Source organism: Saimiri boliviensis, chromosome 5 (assembly GCF_048565385.1).
Source record: "Saimiri boliviensis isolate mSaiBol1 chromosome 5, mSaiBol1.pri, whole genome shotgun sequence".
Taxonomy (NCBI): Eukaryota; Metazoa; Chordata; class Mammalia; order Primates; family Cebidae; genus Saimiri; species Saimiri boliviensis.
The window spans coordinates 71,615,721-71,629,125 of record NC_133453.1 but is presented as its reverse complement, the minus strand read 5'-3'; the positions used below and the strand labels follow the sequence as shown (position 1 = coordinate 71,629,125).

The window sequence follows — 13,405 nt, the reverse complement described above, 5'->3', positions numbered from 1 at the left end:
CAAAGTGGCAAGAGACAGATGACAGAACAAAACTTAATGATTGAAACCTGAAATGCTCAAAACTACTATATTCAGCAAAGCAGGCTTGCATTTTAATGCCATAGACTTTTTTTTTTTTTTTTTTTTTTTTTTTTTTTTTTTTTGAGACAGAGTCTCACTCTGTCACTCAGGCTGGAGTGCAGTGGCACAATCTCGGCTCACTGCAACCTCCACCTCCAGGGTTCAAGCGATTCTCCTGCCTCAGCCTCCCAAGTAACTGGGACTACAGGTGTGCACCACCACGCCTGGCTAATTTTTTTGTATTTTCAGTAGAGACTGGGTTTTACCACGTTGGTCAGGCTGATCGCAAACTCCTGACCTCATGATCCACCTGCCTCAGTCTCCCAAAGTGCTGGGATTACAGGCATGAGCCACCACACCCGGCCCCTTTTATTTTTTAATGACACAAATGCTTTGCCTGGTCCCTGGGTGATGATTTCTCCTATGACTCTCCTGCCCCTGGGAATTAAACTGTAATTTTTGATGGCATTGATGTATTTGTAAGGATAAGCAAACGAGGCTGAATTTTCTGTGAATGGGCACCAAAGGCAGACTAGAAATATGAGAACTTGAGGCAATAGGAAAAAACTGAAAGGGATATATTTAAAGTCTAAAAGTCATAAAGTCAAATAAGGTAATGAGCCCAAATGTTCATCAATCCCTGGATAAAGCAGAGTAACCTGAACATCACGAAAAGTGGGCTTAGGGTAAATAGATGGAAGGACTGTTATAATTACGAAGTTCATTTTGTCACCTGGTGATAGAGGCTGAAAAGACAAACGACTTCAAGAAAAAGCAGATGAATTCTTCACTCATGTAATGTATTTTAAGGGAAGTCAGGAGTGCCACAGGGTAGCATCCCTAACCTTTGAGGCTGACCACAAACCAGAGAACCAAGCTCTTTCAGGAAACCTCAAAGCCATCTTTACACAGAATATACTAGCCTGCAAGACAATGGGTCAGGCCCATTGAGCAAATCTTAAATTACTTTTGGAAAGCAGGAACTCCCTCAAGGGAATACATATTAGAGAAAAGTAAACTGTCTACTAATCTGCTAAACCATTTCTGGGCAAATAAAGACAGAAAGTCCAGAAAAACACCTCTTAGTTCAAAAATCTCACCAACCCAAAACAAAATGAAGAGACCCCTTCACTAGGCTCCACCAAAATGAACAGACTCCATCATGGGCTCCCCCAAAAATAGGAATCCACTCCGTTTTCCCGTGACCTCAGTCAGTACCTAGCACCTACTGGGGTTTCATAATCATGATGTTAATAGTTCTGCTCTAAAACTATAAGTATCTCCTAGAGAGCATTAAACTAGTTATAATTAGTCATTTACACCACCACGGGCATGACAAATGTGGAGTTAACAACAAACGTGGGGTGAACAAATCTCAGAAATTATCAACGCATCTATGTTGGCACAGTAAGGAACACAGAACAAACCAGAACATATTCTTGGCTCCTAGAAAACGAAACACTACGATCATTATCCCGTCAGAGATCAGAAAGCAGTTAAAGGCCAAACTCCAAAACATGCAGGAAAATTCAAAAGAATACATAAAAAAGCATTTGATTAATTAAATGCTATTTATCTCACAACAAGGAAAACATTTATTTGACAGTGTTCTAATTACTGTTAAACTAAAATGAATTTTTAGTGGGCATAAAACCTGTACTCTCATATACACACCCAAAAGTCATCCTTTCGATAGGCTTAAGCATCATACAGAAACTCAGTATTTATCAAATATGTAAATAAATGCCTATTTGATCTGTAACATTTGAATGATCAATTATTTAGCAGCGATGATCTCATCTAACACTTCTTTTCTTCTTCCCATTTACAGAGAAGCTGATGCTGTAATTAGCACTTTCTTTCAGAAATGATGACCGCTTGACTCCTTCTTCAGCAAACCCTGGATCCAGCTCCAAGACCTACAGGAGACTCAACTGACAGTCCCCATCACATAAAGAAGTCGAGTTCAGGCCCAGTTGTCCAAACTGCTGTGTGCCATCATTTTGGACCTGTGTGTGTAAATTCCACCTTATTCTGAAACAAAGGGAGTAGGGACAGGACAGGGACAGGTAGTTGGTGGGGGCTGAGCTGGGAGCGGGGCTCAGGAGGTAATACAGTTTCATCAAAGGAGAAACATGTCTCAATGGCCAACAAATAGCTGACATCTATGACATAACACTCTCACAAGAAAAGATCCCAGTGGCCATTGTTTCTCCTAAGAACAATGGTTTCCAGTTAACACACGGCACAGTCTGTGAGACGGTGCAGTGCACTGACCTGTATGTAATACACACTCATGGAATTAAAGGATTATTAGGATACCGGATGTCCAAACACTGCCAAAATGTGAGCCCTCTGAAATAATAGAAGTGCAAGCAACAGCAGTATTAGAAACTGAAAAGATGACAGCAACTTTGCTCCACACAGTCTCACGTGCCAATAACTCAGCCACAAAAGCCTGGCAAAATCAGGCAGTCTATACTGTAAATTCTATTTATTTTTATTTGAAAAGGAGCTGGGAGTTGTACATCCTAAAGAATCATAGCCATTTCTCCCTTCTCTAAATATATTAACACACCAAAATGTCAAAGATTTAAGAGTAAGGAAAGATCAAAGCAATACATCAACATAAAATGAGAAATAAATAACGCATATATATTATACTCCATTGCAACAGGGCCATCAAGGAAAGAAAACAAGAATGAGAAAATAAATTAACTGCTAATAAGCAAACTCATAAATCCTAAGACCTCAGATGAATGGAGCAAAGCACAAAACCACAAAAGCACCAGTCCTTAGATAGACAGCTCTACTAAGTTACAGGGAGCTCCAAATGACACTGCTGTGCTTACTGGTTCCAGGAAAGCAAAGAAAAGAAAGTGGAATGACCAGCCTCCTTGCTGACCTCCACCCAGATGCTTACACAGCTACCATCACTGGACAACTGACTGCAGAGGAAACGTGAGCAGAGGGGAATATGAAGGCTGTGGGCAACTGAGGGCTTGGTAGAGACCAGAGACCACAGCATCAGCCTAGAAGGCAGGCTCCAGAACTATCAGGCACAAGTACACACAAGCCTTACACATATTCTGTATCAATATTCTGCTAGTGGCAAAATAATGGCTAAGACCTCCAACAAAGCACCGCAATCAAACACAAGTATTGGCTGGGCACAGTGGCTCAGGTCTGTAATCTCAGCACTTTGGGAAGCCAATGCAGAAGGATCACCTGAGGTCAGGGGTTCAAGACCAGCCAGGCCAACACAGTGAAACCCCATCTTTATTAAAAATATAAAAATTAGCCTGGCATGGTGGTGCATGCCTATAATCCCAGCTACTCAGGAGGCTAAGGCAGGAGAATCACTTGAACCCAGGAGGCAGAGGTTGCAGTGAGCCGAAACCATGCCACTGCACTCCAGTCTGGGCAAGAGAGTGAGATTGCATCTCAAAAAGAAAACCCCAAACACAAGTATCACAAACAAATTATTGAGTGATACATCCAAACAGTACATACATTTAAATGCATATGCCAAACTTTTTTAAAAAAATGTTAAAGAACACTTGCACATAGCCACAGAATTTAAAGATTCCTAAAGGGATCTTAGAGAAGACTTCCAATTCAACCCTTTTTTAAATAGTGCAGAGCTGTTGTATAACTCTACTCAAGTGAAAACAAGTTTAGTGGCAGAAGCAGAAGGACCCAACTCTCCCCACAGTTTATAAAACTCTTTTTCCAACTCAGAGGAAGTGACCTTGAAAACTGGTTGGGTGACTAAGGCACAATATTACTGGTCACTAGGATAGCAAGCAACAGACTAGTAGCATGCAACAGGAATTTCAGTAAGAGCAAAGCACAGCTGAAATTTCATGGCGGGTTAAAGCTTTAAATGTATGCAAATTCCAAAAATTAACATTAATTTGTGGAAGCCCTGGTTTTCTTCTGAGTTTTAGCAGGCAATCCATTGCGTCAATAAAACCCAATGAAATCTATGCATTGTGTAGCCTAATTTAAAATGTAAGGCCAAACAGATCTGGAAAAGTACAGCTTTATCCTTGTACTTAATTTATACTATAGTGTACTGTAATTAAGCCTGAAATAAAAGCTATATTCTGAGTAAAGACAAAAAGCTCTTGTTAATGACATTCCATTCTCAATGTAGAATGTAACAAAAGGCTTCTTCATTTGGAGCCAACTGTCATTATACTTTGTAGCTTGTATGGAGCTACTGGACTAATATTTGTACTGGGATTAGTGTGGGGATAACCAATCAGTTAACTCCTCCACTGCAGTTTTCTATTATCCTCAAATAAATGGCCAAAAGGGGAAAAAAAAAAAAGAAAATTGGCAGGTAGAACAACAACGATATTTATGAGATTAAACCCTCAAACCCTTCACAGTTTGCCAGGCAACTAATAACAATTTGCCAAGCTGTTCATTTAATAATGAGTCAGCTAAGCCAAAAGCAAATGTTCCTTCAACCAACCATTGCTACTATAGTCATAGCCACACTGACAAGCTCCAATTATTTATATAAGGTACTCATTTAGAATAAGAAGTACAAGTTGCCATGTAAGAAAAACAAACTCCTCTCATCCATTAGCCAAATGCAAGCTACAGAGTGTTTTAACAACAACAACAACAAAAAAAAAAAAACCTCAAATTTATGTGATTTTGTAATTTATGAAAGCCAAAATGACCAACAAATAGTTTGGGGGACAACTTCCATTTGTATCATACATTCTAGACGGAGGGCCAGAAGCTCACCATCCAAAACTTCAGTCAGTAATCCTGTGGTGTTAGGTCACACCACAGAGCGTGTGCCCTTGATATAGCACGCAGAGTGCCAACCGTGAGGCCATTCCCACCTTAGGATTATTCAAACTGAGCAAAATACTGTTTGTCAAAGCAAAGGAACATATGCATTACACAACACAATAATAAGGTACAGTCTCTTTAATCTGGGGAGCAGGAAGTGGTAGGGGCTGCTTTCCAAGAAATACACCTGTCAAGATAGGAGATAACACCTTGCTCTTCTCCCACCCATCTTCACATATCTATAGGTTAAGAAAAGCAACCAGCAGACATTCCCTGCACTGTTACTTACTAATAGTTCATCCATACTGGTCTGGCATTTTTCCAAGTTGATCCGTTTTATTGCTACACGTTCTTGCCTGGGTTTGCATAGAGCAGCCTGAACCACAGCCGTAGCTCCACTGCCTGCAATGAAATAAAAGCAACATCAGCAATCAAATGGCACACAGTGAGATTACTATCTGTGACTATTTTCCTAAAGATCTTTTTTTTTTAAGTTTTCTACTCAAGATATTCAGTATATTACCATTTGACATCTTTTTTTAAAAGAGTTTCTTAAATCCTAAAATAATTATCTGGAGGAGAATAAAACACAAACTGCATTTTCCAGACAATGTACGTCTCAGGACACAGGGACAATGATATGAGCATCTATGCACAACCTTGCACGGAAGCCATTTCCATCCTCAGTTCCTGGCATTTTCTAGCTTGAAAGCTTTTAAAATATCTCAAGCTCTTCTTCCACCTCAGCCTGGTCGGAGCTACTTCAGGGCTTCCATGAGAAGCTGAAATAATTTATCTGTGTGAACACTCTTTAAGCTTATTTCTTTAGAGCTTGCTCCACAATTAGAGAAACAAGAATCAACCATAGTATTCTCATGTTGAAAGCACAACTTTCAAGGATGCCAAGCAAAATGATGCAAATGTGTAATTACAAAAGCTCTTGGCAATCACATAAATTTTCTAATTCTAAGGTTTCATGATCGTTAGCTAATGCACTCACACTCCTAAGAGACAAAGTCATGTCATTATCTATATTTTATAAGAGGAAAATGTAGACATGCAATGATTTGCAGCAGAGCACAAAGAGCTCCTAATCGGCTTTATACTCCATAGGGGCAAAAAGGTCTTCAGGTTAAGGCATCTCAATTCTGCAAATAATACCAAAAACGTCATTCTCATCACATAAATCCTCTACCACTGCAAGACAGCCAACAAGAGAAAAAGCCTGCATTCAGGATGGTGCAAAGCCGGTCAGAGGTGGCAATCTTTCTCCCTAAAATTTTTCTTCAGGTAATACTTCTCAAATGATTCATCAAATAGCATCATAAAAGGGAAAGCGGAAGAGTATTTGGCAACAAGAGAGATCAGTATTAGCTTTCCTAATATATGTGATAGAAAGGCATGACATGTCTAGTGAAAATCAAGGCTTTCCCCTCTCAAGGAAGGGCCCAAATGGGTGTTTATAGGGCTGGAGCTCTGCCCTTTCTTCTTCCCTGTGGCCTCACCACCAGCTCTGGCCCCTGAGTTGGCGACCCAGCAGATCACCCTAATCCTCCAAACCCAGGTCTCCAACTTAAAGACTACCTACCATTCCAGGCAAGCCCAATTTGTGTTCACTGGGAAAGAAAATCCACACATACTGACCACCCACTGCACAGGAGGCACTTGACTCAAATGTCTCCTTATGAGCCTGTATGTTTTTATTACTAGCCTCATTTTACATGTGAGAAAACCGGGACCCAGAAAACTTGCCCAAGGTCACACAGCTAATAAGTACCTGAGCCAGGGTCAGCGTCACGTCTGCCAGACTCTGAGATCGGTCCTTTTGGTTCTGTTTCCCACAAGCCAGAGCACACCCTTCCCTTCCTCACTTGTTTTGGTCTTGCTAGGAAAAAAAAAATTCTTCCATTCTATATGGTTCAACAGAAAGATAAACAACCTAGAGAGGAGTCTGCATAAGCCTCATTCGCTAGAGCTCAGTTTGGGAAGAGAGTGCTACTGACAGGTTGGTCCAAAGGGCCTTCCTCTCCCTAACTTCACTGCTCATCCATCAGCTGCTACCCCACTGGCTACTACTCCAGGCCCCACTAGGGTGGCTTCACTGGCCCTGCAGATCACAGTCCACTAGGTTCAATCCAGAGTGCTCCAGATGCCAGAGCCAAACACTACAAAAAGCCTGCTGACAGCAAAGTATACTTTCCAGTCTCCAGAACAAGACGCTATCACTGAAGGGAACCACAGAGAAAGTGCTACACAGCTGGTTAGCACTGGGCCTGGTACCCAGCAGAGAAATCAACAAACATCTTTAGCTGCTGATGGGAAGCCATCCTCAGCTCTACCTGAAATAAATATCCCTCCAGATCAGCTTCTCCAACCTTAATCCACATTCCAGAACATTCTCAAATCAAGGAGTTTTAAAAACAGGAAAGAAGAAATAAATTCCCAGAAAGGACAAAACAAGCCTATGTAATACAGGGATACCTCTCATAGTCAATTAAGTCCTTGACAGTAAAAGTCTCCTGACCTCCAAGGAACAAAAATAAGAATTCTAAAATCAGGGAGGGGTGAGTGGTGAGAAAAGTCTCTTTTTAGAGCCTTAAAACTAGAGAATTGTTACTGCTTTCTGACCACTGCTAACTAAGGAACAACTGGCTACTTCTCATCTCTAGACAGAATAATTATGAATCCTCATGACCTGAGATCATCGTCACAGCATGAATGGATTTAATCATTCATTAAACAATGTGGGAGAGTCTACTCTAAATCCAAAGATTTCCCTTCAACTCTAAGGGACCAAGAACAAGGTGAAAGCACCTTAAAGATCACCAAGTCTAACTCCCTCACTTTATGAATGAGAAAGCAGGGTCTTACGAAGGACAGGGATGTTTTTCCTGCAGTAATTGGAAAACACAGGATCAGGACCCTAGGCATTCTTATTCCTTATCTAACATTCTATGCACCAGGTTGGTATTTTTTCAAATTGCCAGTGAGGATCCACTGCTCATAAAGTCAACTTGCAGGGTGGAGGCCAGCACTGTTTTAAGGGAAGCATCAGAACGTACTATGGGTAAAAACTGCTTCGTGCAACTTTTGTTGCACTTAATGCCCAAGCTTTAGTATGACATGCTTTACTGTAAGTGATGATCAGAAGTTTGAAGTCTGCTAGTACTAGATTAGGAGTCCCAGGATTAGAGTAAATCCAGGCTTTGAAAGGAAAGGAGGTGACCTAACTGCATAATTCTAAAGAACATTTAGAAATAATATGAAGACTGTCTTGCTTTAAGGGTTTTTATGCATTTTGCTGATTCGTTTAAGAGGAAGCTAAAAAACGCAGGCTTGTAAATCCAGGAACTGGATAAGTGTTAGCAACATGAAATAAAATAGGAGCAATTAATATGCTGAACAGCACCTTGTATTTATTTTGAACAATATATGATGTTGACACATGACTCATTAACATTAGCAGCATATTTTCAATGAAGTAACATGCACTGCTTTGGGAATAAGAGCTCTTAACGTTTTAGGAATTTCTCATTTTATTCCTGACTCCTATTTCAAGTGCAATAAATCATTCTATAGGATTATAGCCTGTATGCATATACTCAAGCTAAGTGAGCACGGCTTTTAAATCTTTCCAGTTCACTCTTTTAAGTCACTCTCTCTCAATTCACTTTTGCTAAGTAATTCCCGACTAAGAACAGCTACTTGAAAGTTTTAGATAGTGATTATGTCAATGGCAATCAGAAGGAAGCGATTCCTCAAGTTCATTACCATGATGCAGATTTTTTTTTCCTTTAGTTGACACCTCTTCTCATTTTCCCCTCTGTACTGCTACTGTTACTAAGGTAAATAACCAGAAAATTGCATACCTACATTCTAGACTTTCAGTTTTCCAAAGAAATATTTTATGGAAATATAATTTAGTATTATAACTTTGGATTTCACTAAGGTCTACATGAAATTAACATGAAAAACTTCAGTGTTTCTTCAGCAAAAATCACTACTATTGTCAAATGCAAAGTCCCTACTCCTATGACTCACACAATAACTTCCTCTTTGCATTTAGTGCTAGGGTAAAAATGTCTCCCTCTCAAGTCACTTAACAGATAACAAATATCTCATATCATATTTTCCTTTTTTGTCCTGTTGGAAAGCTCAAACCTATGTATGTTTAATAACAGCAACTCTCCTTAACCCCGGTGTCCTGTGATTTTGTCTCCTTGCTCTCTCCGTTACATGATACCTGTTCCTTTATGCTTAATTTACTGGCACTTCCATCACATGACACAATGTTCCTAGAGTCTACCAAAGCAAAACCTTCCTGAAACATCACTACCTGACCACCGAAGGTGGAAGAATGTGCTTAACAGCTCTAAGAAAACTTTAGGCACAAAATAAAAAATCGCAAAAAGATATTTGCTTATATTAATTCATCAACAAATAGTAATTAAATCCCTACCATGTAGCAGGCAGTTCAGTAGATAATGAAGTGCCAAAGGTGGCCATTCCTGTTTCAAGTGGAATAAATCCTTCTACAGGATCACTTCCTATGTAGAGGTTAAGAAGGATGACTGAAATGCTGTTGTGGAATGAATGTCTGTGTTCTCCTAAAATGTCTATGTTGAAGCCCTAATCCCCAATGTGACTATATTTAGAGATACAGTTGCAGATAATGACCCACCTTGATGGAGGTAATTAAAGGTTAAATGCGGTCATCAGGGCAGAGCCCTGGTCCAATAGGATTAGTATCCTTACAAGAAGAGACAATAGAGAGCTTACTTTCGCTCTCTGCCATACAAGGACACAGTGAGAATGTGCTTGTTTACAAACCAAGAAGAGAGCCCACCAGAAACTGAACTGGTCAGCACACTGATCTGGACTTCCCAGCCTCCAGAACCATGAGAAATACATTTCTGTTGTCTAAGCCACTGAGTGTATGGTATTTTGTTACAACAGCCCAAGCACACTATTACAAAAGCCTTCCAATGTCTGTTCAAAGTCATTCTTCCACTAACACCAATGGCAGAGAATGCCATACTAATTAGAGGTTCTTAGAGCCAGGTGTGGTGGCTCACGCCTGTAATCCCAGCACTTTGGGAGGCCGAGATGGGTGGATCACGAGGTCAGGAGTTTGAGACCAGTCTGGCCAACATAATGAAACCCCATCTCTACTAAAAATACAAAAAATTAGCTAGGCATGGTAGTATGCACCTGTAATCACAGCTACTCAGGAGGCTGAGGCAGGATAATTGCTTGACTCCAGGAGGCGAAGGTTGCAGTGAGCAGAGATCGCGCCACTGCACTCCAGCCCAAGCAGCAGTGTGAGATGTCTCAAAAAAAAAAAAAAAGAGGTTCTTAGAAACTTCCTAATTAAGTCAACAGCAAATGGCAAGATTCAACTGAAAGACCTCTGGTAGCTTACTGCAGTTCCCATCTTAGGTTAGCAGGAGCTTTGAAAAGAAGGTTAGACAGGGATTCTATCCAAGCATGGTATTGATTCCCTCTGTGAATTTGGACCTAACTGCTATCTAGAGTTCAGCTTCCTTAATGGGCATAATAAAATATACCTCTAAAGCTTCATAACATAATATGGTTCACATCCCTGGAAAACATTGACTCAATAAATGTTAGGCTCTCTCTCTGGGATTTATTTTTCCATCTATGACATGAAGGAGGTAAACTGTATCTACTGTTTATATGGCACCCAAGAGAAAAGGGGGCAAAGTGGCTCAGGGTCAGAACGGAGTTTCATTTTGCTCAGTACCAGGAAGACTCAATTGGTTTAAAAGGGAGGATAGGAGAGCTAAATTTGGCAACCAAAGAACTAAACGATTTCTGAAGTCTGACACAGCATGATGAGCATAAGAGTATAAATACAAGAGATAATCCAATTCAGAAACAGCTGTGAATTAATATTCCACAGCAAAGACTGTCATTTATAATGCACTTTGATATCTAACCTTAAACCGTTGTTTTAAAACATCTGCGTCAATCCAGATTGCATGGGTTCATATCCCAGCCCTGCCACATACTAACCACATATCCTTGGATGACTTGTCTAACTTCTTAACACCTCAATTTCCTCATTGGTAAGATGGCAATAAAGGTACCTCACTCATAGAGTGGTTGTGAGGATTAAATGAATTAATACGCGAAAAGTCTTTTAAACTGTCCCTAGCACACAGTAAACACTAATTAAATCTTAGCTACATTGCTCCTTAAGGAAATCCCTCCAGGTCAATTGGTGTCCTGTCAATCTGTCATTTTAACACCACATAATATTTCATAGTATTAATGTACCATAATTTATTCTGCCCTCCTTCTGTTGATGAGTATCCCTTTATTTTTGTTTTCATCCCAATACGAACAATGCAGCAATAAACATCTAGTACTTTTTTTAAAACATTTGTCCATAAGAACTTTTTTTTTTCAACATGGAGTCTTGCTCTGTTGCCCAGGCTGGAGTGCAGTGGCACAATCTTGGCTCACTGCAACCTCTGCCTCCAGGATTCAAGCAATTCTTCTGTCTCAGCCTCCCGAGTAGCTGGGATTACAGGTGCATGCCACCATACCTGGCTAATTTTTTGTGTGTGTATTTTTTGTAAAGATGGGGTTTTACCATGTTGACCAGGCTAGTCTGGAACTCCTGACCTGGTGATCCACCCATCCCAGCCTCCCAAAGTGCTGGGATTACAGGCATGAGCCATCGTGCCCAGGAGAAGAACTTTTTTTTATGTTAAAGTTAAGATGTCAATTTTCCAGTAACCCCTTCCCATAAATGGCAAGATTTTTTTCAAGGCATCACATTAGCCTGTAACATTAGTTACGGCCCCTGGAAGGAAGTTCTAATCACCATATTATACTTAAATGAGGAGCACAAAGTCCAAACTTTAATAACAGCTTGACCATCACTGCATGTGCAAGGACTCCTTAATTACGCTTAGCTGTCCTTTGCCAGTGAACAGGGTCAAGAGTGGGCTCAGGCTTTCTTTTTAGAGGTGCTAGTTGGTGATAGATAGTAAACAAAACAAATGACTTTGGTTCCGCTGATTTATTCTAATCCTGCTTTTCCCCAGGTTACTCTCTGAGCTCTATTTATATCATGTGTCCAACCTCAAAGCCCACAGGCCAGTCAGTCACATGAGGGCCAGAAGCCGGCCAGGAGAGGACTTGGACGAATGGACACACATGTGAGCTCTACAGGGGCACAACTGCCACTCTGCCTCAGCCAACTGTCACCATCTGAGATCACTGACCTGCTATAGCAAGACAGTCAGAATTTTGCAGAAAGGCTGAAAATCCAGAATTTTATGTGACATCTCCTAATATGATAAGGTTGGTGATTTTTTAAATATAATATTTTTTTGAATATTGTGAGTCTAATAAAAGTTCACCACAGGCTATTATTTTGCCTAGGTGTGTTACTGCTATTCACCATCAAAGGTGCCCTTCCTTATTTGATGGTCCCAATTTTTAATTATTTATTAGATTGCACATGTGAAACTGCCATTTTTCTAGATCAAAAATGGTCACGTCATATGGTCCAACATAGTATGAGCATGTTCTCAGGGCACTGACCCAAACTGACCTACTACATGTTGCCATCCACCATATCTTACTATTTCACACAGGCAGAAACCTTAGCACAGCTACTCTTCTGTCACCTGGTACATGCTATGTGACAGGAACATGTGCACAGTGCAATCTCAAGTCAAAGACAAAGAACTGTAACGGTGAGATACACACAACTTGCCATATGCATTAACTGACAAAACAGACACTCCTGCTGGCCTGTCTGGACAGCAGTACACAAACCGCTTGCCTCCACTGAGCCCAGTGCAGTGAGACCATGTTTCTCAAGGCAGCTATGAACTAGTGACCCTCCTAAGTAACCTGGTTTGTGTCACCGCCACACTGACTGAGTTCTGTCCTCCTGCCTCCGTCAAAAGAACATGTTAGAAGAGCCTCCTTCCAGGGTTGTTGGAAGATTTAGAGCTTACAAAAATAAAATAAAATAAGGTAAGAAAAACATAAAAAGCAAAGAGTAGGATGAGGTGGATCAATGGCCAGTCAGTGAAATGTACTTACGTTTTACCACTGACTGGGATAAACTACCTTACCTGGGAAAGCCTGTCAAAACATTTAGAGGTCACAGACCTCACTGAAGAAAAGCAGCCCTTGTATATAACTCATCAAGAACCATCTGATAATACCACAGAAAAATAAAAAGGAGTCCTGGGTTCTGATTTTAACAGAGATACGGGAATCAAACTAGAACAAATATAAACTCATCTTAGACCACAAGCTACATCTCAAGCAACAACAAAAAACAAAAAAAAAAAAAAAAAAAGAAAAAAGAAAAGAAAAGAAAAAGAAAAAAAAAAACCCTATAGTAAGTACACTTACTAAATACGCAGAAGGTGTGTGGATTGGCATCACCAAATATAAAGAAATTCAATAATTTAATCACTGTAATAATTTCAATGATGAAAATTATCATTAGGGAGTCCAGATAAATTCAAGCCACCAG

At 40.3% G+C, this 13,405-nt stretch overlaps 1 protein-coding gene across 1 annotated transcript in view; it reads right to left on the bottom strand.

Annotated features, from left to right (window-relative positions):
- The window catches only part of STK39 (serine/threonine kinase 39), a 315,215-nt gene that overhangs the window by 244,740 nt on the left and 57,070 nt on the right, over positions 1-13,405 (bottom strand). The window contains exon 2 of the mRNA XM_039470095.2: positions 5,165-5,277. Within this exon, the coding sequence (XP_039326029.1) occupies positions 5,165-5,277 (113 nt within the window). The remainder of the gene's footprint in view (positions 1-5,164; positions 5,278-13,405) is intronic.